Source organism: Psammomys obesus, unplaced genomic scaffold, assembly GCF_907164565.1.
Source record: "Psammomys obesus unplaced genomic scaffold, mPsaObe1.curated_primary_1811, whole genome shotgun sequence".
Classification (NCBI taxonomy): domain Eukaryota; kingdom Metazoa; phylum Chordata; class Mammalia; order Rodentia; family Muridae; genus Psammomys; species Psammomys obesus.
In genome coordinates, this window is record NW_026592666.1 from 14,734,679 (window position 1) to 14,757,063 (window position 22,385).

The window sequence follows — 22,385 nt, forward strand, 5'->3', positions numbered from 1 at the left end:
GTCATGAACTGCTTAGAAATCAGTTGTCCTACTTGTAAGAATACACCCCACCTTGTATAATAACATGGACAAACTTCAGGCTGGTAGGGCCAAGACAGAGATGGGGCAGGGCATTCCCAGTCTGAGGCCAGTGAAGCTACTTAAGTCAGTCTCAGCACCCTGGCTCCACTCCCAGTCAGTAGTCCCGCTTATGTACATGCCAAGCCACAAGTGGGTTCTGATGAGTGTGAGGCCCATGGTTATCATTCCTAAGCCCAGGCGATATGGCACAACCTTCTTTAGGGAAAAAAAATGGACACAACAGTGCTGTGGGCCACAAATTCCTCCTCTCCTGTGCTTAGAGGCAGGGTGTTGAGTACCTGGCACCTCTTGCAGCTGTACTTGTGTGGCTCAGAGTCTGCACTCTCATCAGAGTTGTCATCATTCTCCTCTGAGGAGATCCCAATCTTGCCAATGAACTCTTCCCGCTGGTGGTCGTCCATTAGGGCAATGTCCTGCAGAAGAGCCATAGACCCAGCCTCTAACACAATGCACTGATACTCTGGTCACTGCTTTGAGGGAACCAATTGTTTGCCTAGCGAGCTATATACCTATGCCCCTTGGGATGGCACTGGGATGAGGATTCTGTGGTACAGGTATTTATATCAGGAATGGTGGGTGAAGAAAGACTAGAGGCTGTGGGTGACAGTGCTCAGCAGCAAGAACCACTAGAGCACGCTGGGCGGCAGCAGCTGGAGATGCAGCACTGGGGCCTGCAGCAGCTGGAAATGCAACAGGAGGGGCGGCAGCACTGGGGCCTTTACCAGCTCTCACAGTCACCTGTCCAGCAAAATCCCACCTATGCCCAGGTAAAGTCCTAGAGGACACCCCAGACTGTTGCAGCACTGCTCTGGACGAGGCTCTACTTTGCACTGGGCCTTTGACTTAGACAGGTGCTTCACCCATCTCTCCTCACACCCAGTTCTCTATACCCTGGGGCTCTTGCACAGCTCTTCTTTTCCTAAAGACTGGAAGGCAGCAGACTACCACCCTCCTTACATCCATTCTCCTGGGAAAGGCCCAGGTAAAAGTAATCTGTCAGGCCCTACACAGGGAGAACCTCTGTTCAGGACCTACAGATGGAAACCAAATGTGACAGTGGAAGTCTCTATGAAGAGCCTGCCAGTGGCCATGCTGACAACTACGGAAGAACAAGGCAGCAGTGCCCGTGTGTTAAAACTTCACCCCTAAGAGCTGCGCGGTGGTGGTGCATGCCTTTAATACCAGCACTCTGGAGGCAGAGGCAGGCAAGGCTGGTCTACAAAGCGAGTCCAGGACAGCCACGGCTACCCAGAGAAACCCTGTCTCAAAAAACAAAACAAAACAAAAACACAAACAGTAAACAAACCACCACCACCACCAAAAAAAAAAAAACTTCACCCCTAAGGTGACAATGTGAGAAAGTAGGCCTCTTGGGGAATGGTAAGGTCAGATACCCATGAGTAGAATTAGAACCTTTAAAAGGTATTCTCATCCCTCCACTATGTGAGAACACAGCAAGAAGGTGATGGATGAATGAGGAACCCTCAGCGGACAGTGAACATTCGAGCACCTTTATCTTGAACTGCCAGCTCCAGAACTGTTAAATATAGTCTGATGCTGGTGAGTGCTTCATCTGTGCTTTGTTGGAACATAAAAGCTAACATAGACACTGCCCTAGGCTGGGCCAGGTCCCTGAGTGCCACCTGCACGGGGCCTGCACCTTGAAGTGGACGTGGATGTGGTCCCTGAGTACGTCCACTCGGAAGAACTTGCGTCCACAGATCTCACAGGTGTACTTCTTGTCACCGTGGGTCAGCAGGTGCTTGTTCATGTTACTCCGGCAAGAGAACACCTGGGGACAGGGAACCAGGGCAGTGAGGGTGAGGCTGTTAGACATACGCATGAGCTAACCCTATGGCCCACAGGACAAGCTGGTCTACAATACCTGCCACGTCCTAGACTTATGATGATTTAGATATCCACTATGCCACAATAGAGGACACACTGTTTCCAGTCTGCTCCAATGGGAGTGTAGCAGAGTGTTTCTGCTGAGTTAAACAGCTCACTGGCACAGAGCCTACTGAAGAGCCATGCAGATATACTCGCAATTTTCTCAAAGAAGACACTCAACCCAGTTTGAGTACTGTTTCATATTGCTTTCTGTTTTTAGCCTAGAGAGATGGATGCAGATTCACTCATGTATCCACACTAGTCCTCTGGGAGCCACTTAACAGCCACGCCTGAGCTGGGGCTGGGAACATGTGGTCTAAAGGCAGATATGCAACCATCACCAAGAGTCCCAGGAGCCCCACTGATTACACAGCATCCAATCAATGACAGGACTTTCCTCAGATGAGGAAAACTATCCATAAGTAGGATGAGCCTACTTATCCATTGCCATGGGCCCCACCTCCCTGTCCGTGCACAAACCCACATTTTAAGGTTGGAGGCCCCACATGGCTCTACTACTCTGCTGAGCCACAGGCTTTGGCTTGCTCTGTGGGTTGAAGGAAACCAGCAAATATGAAAGCACAGTTTCTCATTTCCTCTAGAAGGCATCACTGGATCTGGCAGTGCTGCTACGTGCTCACTGTCAGGAGTAGACAGCCATGAGGAGCTGGGTTCCCCAGTGTGGTGGTGCCCAGGTGCCAATGTTACTCTATGCCAGTAACTCCTTTGTGTAGCTGTGACAGGCTCAGCAGTGACTCCTCCTCTAAACAACACCTGAGGCTGCCCATGTACAGGAGAACTTATATCCCTAGTGTGCACTTGCATACTACAGAACACTTTCTAGAACCTGTGTTCTCCAGAATGAGCTCTGTGCAGTAAAGGACATGACTTCCATTCCTCTGGGGGCACAGCTAGTAGGCATTTCCATTTGAGGACAGGTGCTTATGTTTGAAAAATGGGACAATGTATATGTGGTGGGGGAGGGGGGACTGGGAGACCAAGATGCCTGTACCACAGACATAATCCAAGACCAAGGTAGCTCATGTGGAGACACCTGCAAAACAGCACAGGCTTTCTAGGCAAGAATACCTAGCATCCACACACTGGCCTTGATCACCATGGGGTAGGCTATCCCTAACTTAGAAAATACTACTTGGCTACTGAGCAGGGGTGGCCAGCACAGATAGCATAAAGCTCCAGGACATCTTGTCTCTTCAATGTGGATATGAACGCAAGGTCCAGACACGCATGAGGATAGCATGTCCCACAGTGTCAGATGGGACCAAAACCACAAAAACCAAAACTAAACATTTCTCAGCAGATTCACTGTAAATCCATCCCAGGTAGCAGAGACCAAAATGTCAAATGTGCAACCTGAGGGACACTTCAGTTTAAAAAAAGTGGTGCACATTGGTAGTCCCTGAACACTGTTGCCCTAGCAGGTGTATCTAATGATTTGATGCTGAAACATGGTATTGTCTACAAAGCTGACACTTAAGAATTATACAGTAGAACTGAAAGCCAAAAAAATAAGCCTCATTGTGGTGGTTAGTTTTCTGGTCAATTTGATATAAGCTAAGAGTCATCTAGGAAGAGGGAACAAGATTGACCTATAGGCAAGTCTGCAGGGGTACTTTCTTGATAATTACTAATGAGAGGCTCCAGCTCACTGTGGGCAGTGCCACCACCCCTAGGTTGGTGGTCCTGGGTGCCATAAGAAACCAAACTGAGCAAGCCATGGAGAATAAGCTAGTAAGCAGCACTCCTTCATGGCTTCCTGCCTCCAGTTCCTGATTGAGTTTCTACCCTGACCTCTCTTCCCGATGGACTATAAGCAACTCTTTCCCCTTCAAGTTTTTTTTCGGTCATCGTTTACTACAGCAACATAACCCTAACCAGGACATGTGTTATGTCTTAAATGTATGATTTTGTGTTGGACTGTATTCACAGGGGTACAAGGGGACTACTGGCTATGGGCTGGACATGCCTACAAGTTTCCTGGACAATGTTCCTTGCATAAAGCTCTGATTTTGAGCTTAACAGAGTGGGGACTTGGCATCCAACACCAGCCACACATTACCTTGCCACACACTGGGCATCCAGAAGGTTCCTTCTTGTAACGAACCAGGCTTTCCCCACTGGCCTCCAAGTCTTCTCTTTTCACCCGCCGCACACCTGAAATCCCAGACCAGATGGGAAGTGTGAGGCCATACAGCACAGTTCAGATTCCAGAACTGCCTGGGAACTATGCAGAAACTATTGTAGTACTAGATATGCAAGAGGCTGGTGGGGTATTGTTTGAGCCCATGGATTCAGGACCACCTTGGGCAATATAACAAGACTCTATCCAACCAACTAACCAACCAACCAACCAGCCAACCAAATTCATGTGAAACAGGCAATCTCTAAACAAAAGAAAGAAACCAGGTGTCTTTTCTGAGCATTTCTAAATAGTCTGACATCAACACGGAGCTGGCAACCTGGCATCAGCAACAGGCTGACTCCAGGGTCCTAAGACTGTGAAGCACAGCAGGCAGTGGATCTAAGGCTAGGGGTATTCTCAGCTTCCAGAGCAGTGAGCTGCTGCCCACAGCAATGGTGTGGGTCATATGTGACTGGCTGGCTAGGTTCGTCACAGAAAGCAGTAGCTTCCGGCAGGGCCCACAGCATTCTTGGTTCTGAACAACTGCTTTGTTTTGGGCCTGACGGAATCTTATGGTAAATTTAGTAGGTCTGACCATGACATTGACCTCAAAAGGGACAATTATTACCTCTACTGTACAAGCAGGAAAACTAAGGTACAGTGACTTGCCTATGGTTCTTGGGGGCTAGGTAGGGCCTAGAGTACATAGGACCTAAGAATCTCATGGGACCATGCTGTAGGTCTTTATGAACTGATAGGGAACTGAGATAGGGAGAGAGGAAGCCAAGCACAAGAACTTACTAGGGATGTGACCTGGTCTTGTTTTCAGAAACTCATGTGAATGTATCTGACAGTTTTGTCTTCTTCTACACAGCCTGGATGTTCTGTAAATAGTGTTTTCAAACACTAACCAAAGAGTGTTTATATGTCAGTGAGTGTTACTGACAAAGGGGCTGTGACTCTTAGCAGGGAAATAAGGATAGCCTGTATCCGAATGCCGATTTAACCTCTGTTTCACTTCTCATTCTACCTGCTGCTGCCTCACATGGGTAGAGAGAGCTAACTCTACAGGACCATTCTCTGATCTCAAATAACCTACTGTGTAGACTCATGGCCACCACCCACAGTACCACCAGCACGCTCCATTTCCTTTTCACAGCTGAACCTGCTGTATGCAGGGCACCATACCGACCTTTCTTATGCCCCTCCCCCATCTTACTAAAATCATTCTTCACAGTATATAAAAAGTTGTCTAAAGAAATACTTCAAGGGGGTGGAGAGATGGCTCAGTGGTTAAAAGGACTGACTTCCAGAGAACCCAGGTTCAATTCCCAGTAGTTCCTAACTCTCTCTAACTCCTGTTCCAAAGGATCTGTCACGTTCACATAGACATACATAGTCAAAGCACCAATGCACACTAAACAAATAAATACTTCAAATAACTGTCTGACAGCAGTCTATCTGTGATTATTTGTTCCTCACTTTCCCCAACACTTCTCTCTGCTCACAGGACTGTTAATTCTATCCTAGGACCCTCAGGATCCTGAAAGAGGATCACTAGGTCAGAAGGCAGGCATCTCAGGCCCCAGCCTCACCGTCCAAGTGTCGCCTCTGGTGGTCCAGCATGACATCCTTGCGGTAGAACATCTTACTGCAGACCTCACAGGCAAACTTCTTGTCCCCGTGTTTCTTCTTGTGCTTAGAGAGGTTGCTGTTGGTGGAGAAGAATCTGAAACACATCTCACATTGGAACGTCTTGTCATCTGTCCAGAGAGCAAACAAACATACATCATGCGGTAAATCATCCCTGACCAGGCTCCAGTATGTGCGCCTCAGCAGGGTGAACAGCAGAGTAAAAGTAGGAGACCAGCGGAGCACTGTGGCTCAGAGCTCATCAGCTATGTGTGCTCAGCTAGACATACAAATATATCCTGGTATGACAGCTCTCCTCACTGGGAAAAGCTACCAGAACAGCTCTCTAGGCTCCTCTCCTTCTATCTGTATCCACTTCAAGCTTCCTCAGACCCAGGGATGGCCCCCTTGTGTCCTCAGCATGTTCCACCTACTTCTCCAGCACAGTGCCAATGTCTGGCCTGCCTCTTCTCTGCCCAATTACCTCAGCATCCTCTTCAGCAACTTCTTTAACTTCAGCAACCCTCAACTTCTTTACCTTTGAGAAGAACTGTCTTGGGCCTAGGCCTCCCTTTAGTGAACACATGCTCCATACTCACTCAATGTATACACCAGAAATACACATGCACATGTATGCATGCACACCCATCTCCACCCCTATTCAACACACAGCACATAAAAACACATGTTCACACTGCAAGAAGTCATCATCCCTGCATCCTGGTCCCTACTTCAAAGTCCCTCCTGGAAGCCAGCAGTCAAGTTGTAGTTCCTGCCTCTGAAAGTCTACTCTACCATCTGCCCCTGTCCCCATTGCCTGCTACCTGCAGTCCCTGCTCCACATCCATCGGGTGCCTTGCTTCTTTGGGGGCCAGCGCTCAGAATCACTTGCTCTGTCCTGAATATAAATGCATTTGATAGCAGGTGACAAGTATGTTGTTGCTTCTCCCAGGAGCAAAATCCCCAAGGCCAGAATGTCTCTAGTCTCAGCAAATGTTTTCCTATAAAAACCCTTAGTCTACATGGAGAAGAGCCACCATCCACCACGCACCTATATTGGTCCCCCTGTCTGCGGAGAAATCTGTACATATACCTTGGGATGTGACTTGTCAGGCATTCACTGTTGATATCTGGGCAAGTCATTCTGCTTAGGGGCTACCTAGACCTAGGGAGATGTTACACAGCATCCCAGGATTCCACACATTCCACTAGATTCAACTGTGACGCCCCCTTAGTCAGTTGTAATAACCAAGATGTGGCCAAGAAGCCAATGCCCTTGATGCTAAGGTCCACTGGTAGGACTACTGAAACGAGGCCCTATGCTGCAGGAAGTCTCTAGCTACATTCAGGAGATTCAACGTGTAGCCAGCTAGAGGTCAATCCACCTAAAACTAAAGAAAATCAGACATCTTTATCTCTTCCTCCCAAGGGGACAAAGACACAAAGCAGGGATATGTGCCTGGCCTTCAGCAGGGAGGGGTGAGTGAGGGACCCCACCTGAGGGCAAGGCAGCCCAGGAAGCAGTGGCCCCACTACAGCTTTCCCCACAGCAGGATGGCTCCTCTTACAAGCGCCATGCTTTCCTGTAACTATGGAAAGCAGTAGTATTGGCTTGGACGCTCATGTTCTCCCTCACAAACCCCCCCCCTCCAGTATGTGGAAGGAGACCTTACTTCCAACTGTTTTATGTGCTGATCACCTACACAGTCAACTAACCTGACCAATCACACCTCAATAACATCCTGAGTACAAGAACCTAGCCCTTAGAAATCTAGTCCTTAGAATAATATCCATCCCTTACCCCTATAATCCACTATAGGGTTTTGGACTGATATTTTACTAAGTTCAGGCACCTGAGAAGAGTGGACTGCTAGGGAACCAAGTTGATGGGAGGCTGTATTTCGAGGCCTTGGCTTGGGTCTTGCTACCTGTTAGTGTCCTCTTTAGGTTCAAAGGCAGCACAGCAAATACATAGGTAAGAGTGACACCAGTGCACAGGGGACAGAGTGGGCTGGAGAAATACCTGCCCACTACACACTTGAAGACCCAGCCCTCTGTATAAATCCTCTAAGGATACACATTCCATTAACTTCATGCCGCAAAAGGTACAAGAACACGTAAAGAGGCTGCCATGGGATCTCAAAGCTAACAGCTCATTTTCACTCTCAGCTCCCAGCCTTGAAATCAATCTCAGAAGAGAAGATGCTTGCAGTTCAATACTGCCATGACCACATAACAAGGTCAAGTGTCTGGTGTGACAGTTTCAACCAACATACAACAATTAAGTCTTCATTTTCTATTCCACTCTTGTCTAGAGAAATTATTAACCCTTATGTAGGAAAAAGTGTTCTTCAGTCTCCAATGTATCACTGACATCAAGCTGGTGATATGTTCACCCTACTCTGCATCTTCTTGAGGAACTACAATGGCACCAATTCCAGTTAACAAAGAGTCTGCTTGACGCTGAACCAAATAGGAACAGATAGGAGCATGCCCAGATTCTCATGGGCACATCAAGAAAGGACAGTGGAGAGCACAGGCTGCAGATGGTGCAATTATGTACATGCGCCTGCAGGTGGACCATGTCACTGACAGCCATCCTCCAGAAACCTGCCTGTTCTGTCCGTCAGAACAGTCTTATCACAGTGAGGAAGGCATCATGCTGAGGAAAGAAGAAACCAGCCACATACACAGAATGAACAAATTAATAGAGACTCTGATATTCACAGGTAGGTACAAGCATGGGCAGAAGCATGACAGCAGGAGTAGAGAGGATCACAGGCTGACCTTATGGTTCTCTAAGGTAACTGTCACTGCTCTCCCCTGCTGATTTTCTGAATCCTAAAGACAGACAGGGAGAACACAAAGGCCCCCAGTGGCTATCCCTCTACATTTCCTCTGGTAACTTGGCTGCATGGCCAAATCCCAGGAACTGTTGAACTCAGAGCTCCCTCTCTGGAGCACAGGGCATCCAGGCCTCAGAGATGCCACTCCTTGGCCTACTTGCTGCCTTTCACAGTTTACTTACATTTGACAGCTATAAACTGGCCCAAGAGACAGTGTCTGAGAGCATCCTGGGCCCTCTGTCCCTCTACCATGGACAGCTTAGAGCACAGCAGCTTTTGACCTCATACTTTTTTTTTTTTTTTTTTTTTTTTTGGCTTCCACTTTCCTTTTGGAGAGTGGCAGGTGGAAGCAGGCTCAAGATGTAACAACTTGGGCAAAGTGGCAACAAAATCTCTCTCTGGGTGCCAACAGAGGACATAGGAGCAGGAGGCTGATGGTAGGAAGAAAGCTCCAACAAGCCAGGTGGGCCTTACCCACCTCAAGCCTTGCCTTTGCATTTTTCTCTCACACACACTTCTAGAGCAAACTCAACACTGCTGTTCACCCTGTTAGCAAGGATGAGGGTCCTACAGCATGGTGGCCTCAGATCCAGGGTCCGAGAACTGACATAAGACAGCCTGTCCTTTCTTGACTAAAGGAAAGCTGTTTTAGATTTCTTCAATGGCTAAACAGTTCTGAATATCCCTCACATTCCCTGAGGTAAGAAGATTAGGAAGATGCCCGAGCAGCCCAGTGGGACCCTTCCTCCTAACATGGAGGGCAGGTGGCTGAGGTAGGGGCCTCACCTGTCCTACAGTTGTGGAACTCCAGCGCACTCTCCATTCGGAAGGTCTTCCCACAGCTCCCACAGCGGTAGCGGTACTCACCATCCACCTGCGCAAAGGGGCACACTGTCAGCAAGGAAGACCACATGAGCTCAACACAGGTGCCACCCTGGTGTGTGCTGTTCTTGTAATTTCTAGGGCTGGCTACCCAACAGTTTTCCTCCCCTGTTCTAGTAGGAATACTCTTGTTGTCCAACTGTCTGAGAAAGAGAACCCTACACTCAGGCAAGCATGCCCCCAAATGCCAGCCACCTGTCTTCCCCCATGTTGTCCCTGTTTCTGTGGGCACTGGCCTAAGCTGGGCTTGTAATGCATGGGGCTGTGAGGAAACCTCCCTCTGGAAACTGAGAGCTCCCCTCTAGTATGGCTCCTCTTCTAGAAAACAGTTATTCAGTCAGTTGTTTGAGTGCCCACTTACCTCATTTCGGCTGTGCTTGTAGGAGACATGTTGCTTTAAACTTTCCTTTCTGCTGAACAGTTTTGAACATTCCTCACATTTAAACAGCTTGTCACCTAAGGAATGAGCCAACAGAAGGCAGATTCAAAGCTTTGGCCTTTCTCAGAAAGGTGTACTCTATCTCTGAAACATGAGGTGTCTGCCTCGGTGGGGTACTGCTATGCTGGAAGGGACAGGCAGCCACAGGGCCACCCCTTGCAGCAGCTCTGCAGCAAGGACCCAGCAATGGATACACACTTTCCTGGCCCTGCCCTGTGGGCTGGGCAGGCACTCACCGTGCGCGCACTCACCGTGCGAACGCACGTGCCGGCTCAGGTTGCTGCTGTTCTGGAAGACCTTGCTGCAGGTGCCACACTGATGGATACGTTTATGCTCACCCAGCTGCCGTACGAGCTTCCGCCGAATGCCATGTCTGCTGGACAGAACCAAGCCCCTCTTGAGAGCAATGGTGCTGCTTGGGTGATGTGTGAACCTGCCCAAGAGAGGAACTGCTGGTCAAGGAGAGATGGTGGCTGAGTCCTCAGAGTAAAAGTTTCTGATCATAATCACCTTAAAAATATCCTCAGCCACATTTCCCAGCTACACTTGGTCCATGAGCAAAGGAAAAGGAAGGCAGAACTTAAGAGTCACCCAGTCCCGGGTAGCAAAGACACTATGGGCACACACACATTGGCTTCAGCACTATCTAACAGCTATGCAGCTCACCTGCTTCAGCCGTGGCCACCAGGTAGCCTGAGCTCCATCTGTGTTCCAAACAAGGCAGCCCTGACTGTGGTTCTTGTCCTTACTTGGTCTCAGCTCTACTCTGCTTTATGTTGAGTCTGAACCTGACTTCTAAACACTTCTTCGTCCTGTCAAGTGTGCTTTTTCTGGTAAGTGCTTAAAATCCTCTGGGTAGTAATGCAGGAAAGACATAATAAACACATTTTCACAGGTTCACCAGGTGAATTCTGCCAACTCCAAAGGGCACAGAAAACACCAGCAGCTGAGTCAACTTCAGGGCAAAAACTCACCAGGGAATTATAACTGTAGTATAAACACATCTTTCCCTTGCTCACAAAAAGAAAGCAGAGCAAAGTATGAAACTGACTAAAATCCAAATCCAAGCAACTGCTGAACCAGAGCAGCACTGCTCGCAGCTGAGGTGGACCTCCCCAGCCCGCTAGAGAGCAGAAAAAGCTTGAACATGCATCAGTGTAACATGAGCCTTACAGAGGAGATTCAGACACACACTACGACAAAGAAGGACATGTGCTAAGTAAAATAAGCCATTCATAAAAAAGTAAGGAGCATGTGCCCTGCTGACGTGAGGGACATAGTCTAAAAATGCATGCAGACAGAAAGTAAAATAGTGGGTGCCAAGGGCAGATTCAGTTTGGGTAGATAAAGGCTTGGGAGATGAATAGCCATAATATCTCTGCTCCTGTGTCCTTCAAGAGTTGTAATGGTGAATATTCTGTCTTGTATGTTTTAAGAAAAAAGTTTTCACAGTGAATGAACTATGAAACTATGAAACTCATGGGGTTCAGGACATATACTTCTGGCCAGAAGAGCTGAACCTGCTGTGGGGATTAGAAGTGAGAGGCACTTTCCCTTCAGTACCAATTAGCTGTTCCCTGTGCTCTGTCCCCAAGCACCAGCCATGTACAATCAGGACTTACTTTGGCACTGAGCTGACCTCATTTGTGGGGGTGGCCAGCTTCCCCAAGACTAACTCCATTATCCGTTCGTCTGGTGTTGCACTCACAGGCTCATCTGGAGGGATCTCGGTAATGATCTCTGCCACGTGCTCTGTGTAAAAGGGTATGACAAAAGGGTCAGTGCTAGCGTGGGAGATAGATTGTAACACTGCCAGGAGAAGCACTGTCCCTGGAAGCACATCCTGAGTTTGGATGCAATAGGGACAAAAATAGAACATTTTAGAATTTAAACGTTTATTTGTATATGAAGAAAGTATTATGTCTTTAGTCCAAACCAAAGCCATACTCCATGCCTTGTAATGCCCAAGCATCACACTATTTCAGTCTCTCCTGACTCCCAGGACACTACTGATATACAGCAGATGGAAATACAGCTAGATCTTGTAACTTATTAAATGAACTCTTGAAAGATTTACAAGTATGACAAGTCATCTTGAGGATGTTCAAAGGTGAGTGAACATTTTATTTAGAGTCACATTAGAAATGTGATAAAATGAAATGAAGACTATACAGAAGAAAATTTTAACCTCTGTCGTTTCTTTTTTGTTTGTTTGTTTGTTTTTAGTTGGGTCTCATGTAGCCAGGGCTGGCCTCAAACTTACTATGTAGTCAAGGATGACCTTGGACATCTGATCCATCTATCTCCCATGTTTTCAATACACCATGACTACATTTCCCTCTACTCCTTCCAACCCCCTCCCACAACCCACTCCCCCAGATCCACTCCTCCTTCATTTCTTTTCAGAAAAGAACAGCCTCCCAAGTATATCACCTGAACACAGCAAAACAAGATACAATAAGACAAGGCACAGACCCTCACATTGAGGCTGGGCGAGGCAACCCGGTAGGAGGAAAAGGACCCCAAGAGCAGGTGAAAGAGTCAAAGATAACCCCACTTCCACTGTTAGAAGTTTCAAAAACACCAAACTAACAATCATAACAGATATGCAGAGGATCTGGCACAGACCCATGCAGGCTCAGTGATTGCTGCTTCAATATCTGTGAGCCCCTTTGAGTACTACTTATTTGGTTCTATGGGCTGTGTTCTCCTTGTATCCTCAAACCCTCTGGCTCCTACAATTTCCTCCAAGGGTTCCCCAAGTTCCAAGGGGAGGAAACCTGTAGAGAACTCCAATTTGGACTCTCTCTGCTTAATGTTTAGCTGTGGTCTCTGCATCTGTTCCCATCAGCAGCCAGTGAATGCCTCTCAGGAGCCACTGGTTTTGCCTACTATTAACAATTGCAAGTGACAGCCTGGAAGTAGTTCCTTCTGTCCTTTCCTATCTAGAGAGGCAAGGAAATCCCACAGGGAGCTCAAACTACTCCTGCTCATGTGCAGATACTTCCAAATGGTTCAGAGAACAGGCACTGGTCAAAGAGAACACAGGAAAGTGGGAAATGTTCCTTGAAAGCTGCTCCTCTACTCTCTTTTCAGTTTCAAGCTTGCTTTTCATTTCCACAATGGCAAGTGTAATAAAGAGCATCCAGTGCCAGTAACACAGGCAGAAGGGGTAGACATTTGAGTACTATACCTTGTCCCATTTGAGGTGGACTTAGCAACAGAGAGGCCAGGCAGCTGAGACACGTGTTGTATGATGACCATAGAAATAATAGTTTTCCAGGGAAATGTACATGCTACAGAGTAAATCCCTGCAAACTTAGCTGAGGGTTCTGCATAATCAAAGAACAAGCTCAGCCCAATGAATTGGCTCAAAGTGGTGTGCTGGATAGTTTTATGTCAACTTGATATAAGCTAGAGTCATCTGAAAGGAAGAAATCTCAATTAAGAATTATGCTTCCATAAGGTTCAGATGTCTTAATTAGTGACTGATGGGGACGGCCAAGCCCATTGTGAGTGGTGCCCCTGAACTGGTGTTTCTAGGTTCTATAAGAAAGCAGGCTAAGCAAGCCAGTAAGCAGCTTCCATAGCCTCTGCATCAGCTTCTCCTCCTGGTTCTTGCCATGCTTATGTTCCTGTCATGATTTCCTTCAATGATAGATAGTGATATGCAACTGTAAGCCAAAAAACAAAACAAAACAAAAAAACCCACACACACAACACCTTTCCTCCCCAATTTGCTTTGTTCATGGTGTTTAAGTACAGCAATAGTAATCCTAACTAGGACAGAAACTGATGCCAGGATCATGGAGTATTGCTGTGACCTGACCATGTTGTTTTGGGAAGGATTATGGAAGGACTTTGGAATTTTGGGCTAGAAAAGCTATTGAGGAATATTCAAAGATTGGTGAACTTTTCTGTGGGAGTTTAGAAGATAAGAATGTTGAGAGCAATGCAGATGTTGGAGGCCTGGCTAGTTCCAGAAAGAAGTTTGAGAGCCCTTGAAGATTTTATTAAGGCCTTTTTACTATTTTGTGTTAAGAATCTGCGGTTCAAGAATCAGCTGTAATTAACAAGACCAGAACCACTGAAGTAAAATCCTCTGCTTTACTGGGACAATTGATGATAGTCAGCTGGAGCAAAGAAATTAGTGGTGATTGAGACCAGCATCACTGAGGTGAAATCTTCTGAGAAGTGTTTTCTGAGTCGGCACACAAAAGTTGTGTTTCACAGGTAGTAAAGGTTGTTGTAAGCTGAACTTGGGTAGTCTAAGAGTCACGCAGGTGGTACTGGTTTTGAAGGCATGAAGAGGCATCATGAAGAACAACTGAGGCTTGACATTGAGAGAGGCCAGAAAATGTCCTCGGAGAAGGTGCAGACTCAGCAGCAGTTGAAGGCCCAGGACTAAAGCGGTTATGAGAATAAATTGAGGCTTGGCATGAAGAAAACCCAGGTAAGGTCATTTCTGAAAGTGCAGCCCAGCTGCAGCAAGAGACTCCAGCATACTGTAGATGCAAGAACAACAACAGCCACAGAATAGAGCCTGGAAGCTGTGTATGCTGCAGAGGACAGAGTCAGTGAAGTGACTCAAGCCCTTTGTAGGAGCTCAGAAGATCATGAGTGCATCTCAGATATTAGACGTTGAGTTATTTACACTGTTAAGAGTTTAGTTTCATACTGTTCAGATTATGGCTGTGCTCTGTTCTTCCTTCTTGAAGTAAGAAAGTATTTAACTTAATTTTGATTTTATGGGCTGCCACAGTTCAGAGACTGATAGTTAAAAAAAAGATTTTGGAATTTTACAAAGACTTTTGTTTTTAATAAAACTAACATTTTAAGTGGTAAAGATATCTACTGTGCAAGCCCAGCCCCACCCTCATAGAGCTAAAAAAGAATTACAAAGTTATCGTCTGGCTTTTGTATATGTTGTGGTCTGTTTGACACACACATGTGTGTACACACAAATACATACATACATACAAACATACATACATGTTTAAAAAAAACAGGGCCATGACCAACAACATGTCTACCCATAAGCAGTAGGCAACAAATACTGGGAACTCACATGATGGAGTAAAGAGCTGTAACTGACAGGCATGACATGGACAAGACTCACCCCTGTGACACAAGCCAGGTACTGTGGCACAGGTGTGTCAGCCCAGCTCCTCAAAAGGCTGAGACCTTAGAATCAAGAGTTTAAAGTCAGCCTGAGTTACATGTTAAGCTTAAAGCCAACTGTGGATTCGGTGTCAGAAAACAAAACAAAACAGAAAAAAAAAAAAAAAAAAGACTGAGGGCTCCAGTCCTAATGAGACAATGGCTAGCCAGGTGTCCATTTTTAAAGATCTGCGGTCAGAACACTCACAGAATATGCTAGTGTAAAAGATTCTACATGATAATCACACTTTAATAGCTGACTGAGGGATTGCAGAGGATATAAGCTCCTACTTCATGAGCCCTCCTGCCAAGATGGTCCCCCAGGAAACTAAGGTGATGAAAAACATAGAGCCCGTGATAGCACATGTCCCACCAGCTTCTCACCTGCAGGCTCCTTCTCTTTGATAATGACCAGTGGCTGCTCAGCCCTGGAAACTTTGGGTTTCCTCCCCCTTCGAGGCTTTTTCTTTGGCTCTTTGGTGACCAGGACATTCTGGATGCTCTTACTCTCAGTTGCTGTGGGAGGTTCCATTCTGGGTGCAGTAGGCTCCTTCTCAGAACCTGCCTCATGTTGCTGGCCACCTGTAGGAAGGCTTTTGGCTTGTTCCAGGTGGCCCAAGAGATGCTCTGCAAGAGGAGAAGGGCTGATGATGACACCATCGGAGAACAAGTTCCTGCCAGCTCACCACCTGCCTTACCATAATGGCTTTTTGGTATGTTTGCAACTGTGCCCTCTGCACAGATTCAAACAAACCAATCAACAAACAAAAATCAACTTCATCTTCATTGTTTTCAAAGCAAAATATCCATCACATATACAGCTTCAGACTGAGTTTCCCTCATTTGACATGTTCAGGACCAGACAACTCCAAATCATGGTAGACTCTTAACTTTAGAAATGTATAGTGCTTCAGATTTTCAACTTTCAAATGGGGGCTGATCAGTTTAAATTGTGTTTATGTATTAAAGACTGTCATATAGCACAGACCAACCTCAACTTCTGATCCTTCTGTCTCTACCTTCAATTGCTAAGATTAGACAAGTGCCACCATGTCCCATTTTATGCAGTAATAGGGTTCAAATCCAGGGCTTCCTGCATGTTAGGCAAGCACTCTGTCCACTGGGTCACATCTCCCCTCCTGTTACTATGAGGCAGCCTATAAATCCAGAAGTGCACGTACATATTCACATGCAACTCTGACTTACTTTCTTGATTGTTTGTATTTTTCTAACTTTTCCATAAGAGTGGGACACACTAAGATGGAAGCACCAATAGAGTACTACTACATAAAGCACTCACCGTAAACATTTTTTCTTTTATTTCTTTTCTTTTCTTTCTTTCAACATGGTTTCTCTGTGAAGCCCTTGCTATCCTGAAACTTGCTCTGTAGACCACGCTGGCCTCAAATTCAGAGATCAGCCTGCCTCTAGCTCCCAAGGCTGGGATTAAAGGTGTGCTCCACCACCACCCAATTAAACATTTCTTTATAAACCCTACAAGAAAGTACAGTGGCTTCGCTTATTTATAGCTGACAGAAAGCCAAGACCACCTAGAAAAAAGCAAGCAGGCAGGATGCCACATAGGGTAGCAAGTTTGGGAGGTAGTGAGTAAATGGGTCACAGGGTACCAGATGACAGGTAGAAGAAGTGACTAAACACCTACATGAAAGAGGCATCACTGTGCCTGGAACTAGTTCCTTCTTCTGCAAATGTGAGTTGATTCAGCACCAGTATCAAGCTAAGCAGTCATTATCCATGATTTGTCCCACATTAGAAACTCTATTCTAGATGGGTGGCTCCAAGGAGCAGGCCTGTGAGGGAAAGCTAACATGATCTGGCACCTAGCAGAACAAGCTTACACTGAGCCCACTAGCTGAAAATGAATGGGAAGATGAGGCAAAACAGAACACACATCCTGAGAATACAGGTTGAGGAGTATTAAAGCAAAGAAGACTGCCAATCACAGAGTGAACATAAAACCAAAATGAAGGACACAGCATGAGTAAAATCAGAGGTCCTAGGGTCTCACAGGTCATCAGGCTGTAAAGACAGGATCATGTCATCACAAGGCCTGGGGACTAGGAGACAGAGTTGAGTCTACTCTGGACCAGGCACAGTTTACACAGGGCCCAGGTTCTGAGCCAGTCAATAAAGCCTCTAGGATTCCTCTAGGATGATCTTATGATTAATTTATTTTCATGCCTATTTATTTTATGTGCAGTTGTGCTCAGGCCATTGTGTACTTGTGGGATTGGTTCTCTCCTTCTACCTTTTGGGTTCTAGGGATTGAACTCAAATGGTCAGGCTTGGTAGCAAGCACCTTTACCTGCTAAGCCAACTCAGTGCTCTCTTCTAAGGTTTTAGAGAAGAAAGGCAGGTGATATAAAATGACACCCATAAAAAAACCCAAAGCTCTAATGCAGGTGTATGGCACAAATATATACCATTCAAGCTAAAAACAAAACAAAACCCCTTCATAGCCTAGTGAAAAATAAAACCTAAACTGTGAAGAAGAATAAAAGAGCACCCAGCTATAGTCCACCAGGAAAAACACATGATTGAACAGGAAAAAGGGAGGAATCCTTGCTCAGCACATCATCAAAGTAACAGGACCCAAAGCAGCACCCCACCACACCCCAGAAAGCTAGCAGCAAAACAACCATTAGTGTATCAGCTGACATTAAAACCAGGAAGACTAGAATTCCAAGATTACAGCATAAGCTAAGGGTAAACTGGAGTGAACAGAGCAGATATAACCAAGTAAAGAATAAAAAGTTTTGGGGAAAGGTTAGGATAACTGAAAAAAATAGCAAGCAACTGAGAAAAGTAAGAAAAGAAAACTTTTATAAGACTAAGATACATTGATACAAATTAAAAACGTGACACTACTGAAAAAGTAGTCTCTTAAAGCAGAGACTCCTGAAATGGGCAAGCGACAAGGACCTGGAAGTAGGAGAGGCAGGCATTAACACTAGAAAATGGTCTAAAGTAGGTTTGCAGAGCCATCAAAGAGAATAGGGAGCAGAGGAAAGCAATGCCTTAGACATGACCACAGAGCCATCCACAGTAGACTGAAGCTGTATGACTCTTTAGGTCCAAAATAAGGAGAGCTAGGGATTAGTACTAGGGATTAGTGAAATTGGCTGAGTGTTCACCTGACTCACATGAATCTCTGGGTCTGATGCCCAGCACTTTGTAAACAGGTGTGGTGTCTGTTATATACCTGCAGTCCCAGCACTTAGGAGGTTAAAGCAGAAGGGCCAAGAGAGACCCTGTTTCAGAAATCAGTAATAAATGTATAAGTGGGGGTGAAAAGATGGCTATGTGGTTAAGAGCACTGGCTGCACTCCTAGAAAACCTGGGCTCAATTTCCAGTACCCACACAACACCTCACAACTGTAATTCCAGTTCCATGATATCTGACACCCTTACACCTATATACATGCAAGCAAAACATAAAATTAAAAAAATACTTTTAAGAATGCATGAGAAGCATATCAACTCTGATGCTGGACTTACACAGGCCACTCACTAGGTCTGCCTACCATGCCCATCAAATCTATGACCTTGTGATTTGTGTCTAATTTACTAACTGCTCTGATGGATACAGAAATCTACCACGCGAGGAGGAGAAGTACAATTTCTCCTCATGCAGCTTTCAGTCTTTGCTTTATGAATTTCTAGACTATGTTATGGTGTACATGAGAATTTAGGTGCAATGTTGAATAAAATATGGAAGGGAGCTAGCATGGCACTTAGGGAAATTTTCAGTGCTTATATTTAAAAAAATAAAAAAAAAAACCTAAACTGAGTGTAGCTGGTCTTTGCTACTTTGTGGGTTCTTCATTTTCCCACCATTTAATCCCCAGTTTTATCTTCTATTACTAGATGAGAGAGAAAGAAGGATAGAGGGCAAAGGGAGAGAGATCCTTTAATTTCTTTCCTTTTGTTTCTTCTTTGAGCACTAACAAACCACAACTAACCCCCATGAACGACCAACAACTACCCATTCCTCCTCTCAGGGCCCTAGCATTTATATACCCTCTGAAAAGTTCCTAGAATTCCAAACGTCACACAATGGCAGAAACTATCTGCAGCTGGCAAAAGCATGCCTCTGCTAGAGCACAACACAAATCATAGTCAGCTGCTATGGACAGTCTGAAGCTGCCCCATATCCCCACACCTAGAATTAAAATGAACCACACTCTTATAATATTTCTGACTTTTAAAGTCACTGTAACTGAGTAAAGCTAAGACTAAGACTAAGACTAAGCTAAGACTAAGAAAAGAACCAAACCAAACCAAAACAACAACAAAAACAAAACAACAACAACAAAAAACATAAAAAGGAACCAGGCATGGTGGCACGCCTATAAGAAGTGAAGCAGAAGTCAAGGTCATCCTCAGCTACAAAGCAAGTGCAGAGCCAGCCTGAACTTCGTGAAACCCTTTCACAAAACAAACAAAACATGGCAAATCATCAGAAATTAATTTTTAAAAATGAAAATACAGTAAGGAATAAGTGAAGCTCAAAGCTGTTGATATGAAAAGACTACATTGATTAAAAAGTCCAATGAGAAAGGTATGAATTGGTTCATAATTGTGTAATTGGTTCATGACAGAAAACAGCAGTCTCTTACCCTACTCTGCCCATTCATTCATCTATATTTTCTAATCATCCATCCACACCTACAGAGGATAGTTCCAGGAACTAAAGCTATCAAAACCTGCAAACACCCAAATCCCTTACATAAAATGGCACACTATTTACAAAAAACAACACACATGCTATACACATTAACACTCAAAACACCAACATGCAGTAAAAATGCTATCTGAATGGTTACTGCTCTACATTCAGGGAATAATGACAAGGAAAAAAAATTCTGTACATATTCAGTACAGACACATGTTTTCCAAGTTGTTTTGTGGTGTGCAGCTGCTTGAGTGCTGGCATGAGCATACCACAGATAGAGGCCTGACTATATCTGACAATGTCCACTGACAATTTAAAACAAAATATGGGGATTCTGCTTTCCTATTCATGTTTCCTTGTTAGACCTCAGACTCCTCCCAATCCTACCAACACACTCAGATCACACTTTTGGTGTAAGCCAACAACTGGTGTTTACAAGATGATGGCCATAAAGATTTATTCACAGTTGAGCCCCAAAGCAGTTGTGGTTAGCATTCTTTCTCCTGGAGCTAATTACAGCCTTACCTTCTATCAATCACTCATTGTCCTATGTCTGCTACTAGTCTGTATACTCCCTGCCTCTCTCCTCTCTCTCTGTCAAACCTTCTGGATTTCTCCTTTTATTATAGCACCAGCTTTTCCCAGAGGCCTCTGCTCTCTCTAAATTGGGCTGGTAACCTGCATATCTTTTTCCCATTCCCTGAAAAGGACTCTCTTCTTATTTCCTATTTGTAGAAGACATGCACATTGCTTTGGGCAGGGTAGCACTGTAAAACTTAACAGAGGTGCTGGGATCTCAGAAGCCACACATTTGGGCTCTGGAATCTAGTGTTATTGTGGGTGACAGTGTCTTCATCAAGCAGTCTGATGGTGAGAGATTGCATACTCCAGGGTTCTCCTCACTAGATGTTTTTTGACCCTGCTTGGAAATTTCTGGATTTTTAAAAATATCTTCATTAGGTTGCTGACAGTGACTAATGACTAAGTCAGCCTTCCTGCCTTAATGGTAGCCTTGTTTTTAATGGCTATCCAACAGTTTGTTTTTTTCTAAATCCTCTGATTAGGTCCCATGATAGAACAGGTGGGTCTTTGTCATTCATCGTATCACTGCCTGTTGGGTCCTTCTAGGTTGTAAACCTGCATCCTTTAATGTTTTCATGCTGACTATCTATCTGGTTTATTTTTGAGTCAGGATCTCATATAACCCAAAGTTACTATGTAATTAAGGATAACTTTAAATTCCTGATCCCTCTGCCTTTACCTTTTGAGGACTGGGATTACTGGCATGTGCTACCATGTCTGTTTTTGGGGATGCTGGGGAATGACCTCAGGGTTTGTGATGTTTGGAATTCTACTAACTGAGCTATATCCCCAGTCCACTGTCCACTGACTAATTCTTATTGCCTATCCCTTCCTCCTACAGAGTACTCCTGACACCTGCAAAGTCTCAGATCATCCTCCAGTCTCTGTATCTCTTCTGTTTGTGTTCTCTTTATGCTCCTCCTTATGAAAAACTCTCCCAAGTGTTTTTGGGCACTTTTCCATCAATTTGACATCTATTACCACAGCTTTCATTTTCAGTGTCCTGAAGAAATCATCCTGATTTTTTCAACAGTGGCCTGCTCTTACCTGAAGGATGTAGGGCCACATTGCCATCTCTCACCTGAATGACAACTTCAGCTTGGAGGGTTTTTTTGGGGGGATTGTTTTCAGATTCCTCAGACAAGTTGTTTGGTCTCTTGCTCATGTTCAGTTTTCTTCCAGCATCTAGAGTCTTACTCTGCAGGATGGTCAGGGGTTGAGCAGTCCCACTGGGAGATACTTCAGCTCCCTAGTTAGTTTCTATAGAGAAATCCTTCCTCCCTATCTGGGGCATGAGCCAGATCCACCACTCTAAGAGGAGAAAATGAAGAAGTCTGAAGCTGCCCAAATCCCAACAGCTGACCCTGTGAGTCCCTGTTCTCAGTGCTACATACCTTGGGGTCCCCAACATTCTGCTGATGGAAGCAGAGATGCAGCTGTGTGGGGCCAGGGCATGGTTGGGGCAGACCAGGAGGCCAGGGTTCTAAGCAGGCCAACAGTCTGTGCTTCTCTGTGCTCTCCTATTAGGCTCCTGACACTCCTCAAACCCTGCAGGAGCAGAAATGTTTCTTGGGTGTCCCACTGCTGGCTTCGGCTTATCTGACTTGCTAGCTTAATGCTGCTGCAAATACATCCTTACAACTTTTCCATCTTGTCCAATACTCTCTACTTCTCCTTTCTTGTATTTAAGTGGAGTAGAATTCCAGGAGGGCATTAAGGCTAGTACATTCACTATTGCCTCATGTTTAATCAGATACCTCCTGAGACAGGAGTAGCAAAAGAACACAGGAAATGACAGCATCAGGTGAAAGGTAAAGAACAACAGCCTTGCTTCCCATGCTCTCCAACCTCAGTTGGTCTCTTGGTGTTCTGCATGGTGGGTCTGATTTTAAAAGACACATGCTGACCCTTACCTGCCCACAGTCATGTATGTTCTAAGATCAATCATTAATAAATCCATGAAATTAGTTCAAGTTCATTTGGTTTTGAAGTTAGCCAACCATAGAGAGGGCAGACACCATAGATTGGAGCCTA

General features: G+C 45.4%; 1 protein-coding gene across 2 annotated transcripts in view; it reads right to left on the reverse strand.

The window, feature by feature from the left end:
- The window catches only part of Prdm15 (PR/SET domain 15), a 60,138-nt gene that overhangs the window by 14,213 nt on the left and 23,540 nt on the right, over positions 1-22,385 (reverse strand). Inside the window, exons 7-15 of one of the 2 annotated variants that reach the window (XM_055614802.1) lie at positions 15,458-15,700; positions 11,536-11,665; positions 10,150-10,346; positions 9,836-9,930; positions 9,379-9,466; positions 5,710-5,877; positions 4,052-4,146; positions 1,742-1,873; positions 360-494 (exon numbers count right to left, since the gene is read on the reverse strand). In XM_055614802.1, the coding sequence (XP_055470777.1) occupies positions 360-494; positions 1,742-1,873; positions 4,052-4,146; positions 5,710-5,877; positions 9,379-9,466; positions 9,836-9,930; positions 10,150-10,346; positions 11,536-11,665; positions 15,458-15,700 (1,283 nt within the window). The remainder of the gene's footprint in view (positions 1-359; positions 495-1,741; positions 1,874-4,051; positions 4,147-5,709; positions 5,878-9,378; positions 9,467-9,835; positions 9,931-10,149; positions 10,347-11,535; positions 11,666-15,457; positions 15,701-22,385) is intronic. The other variant, XM_055614803.1, reaches the window with a different exon arrangement.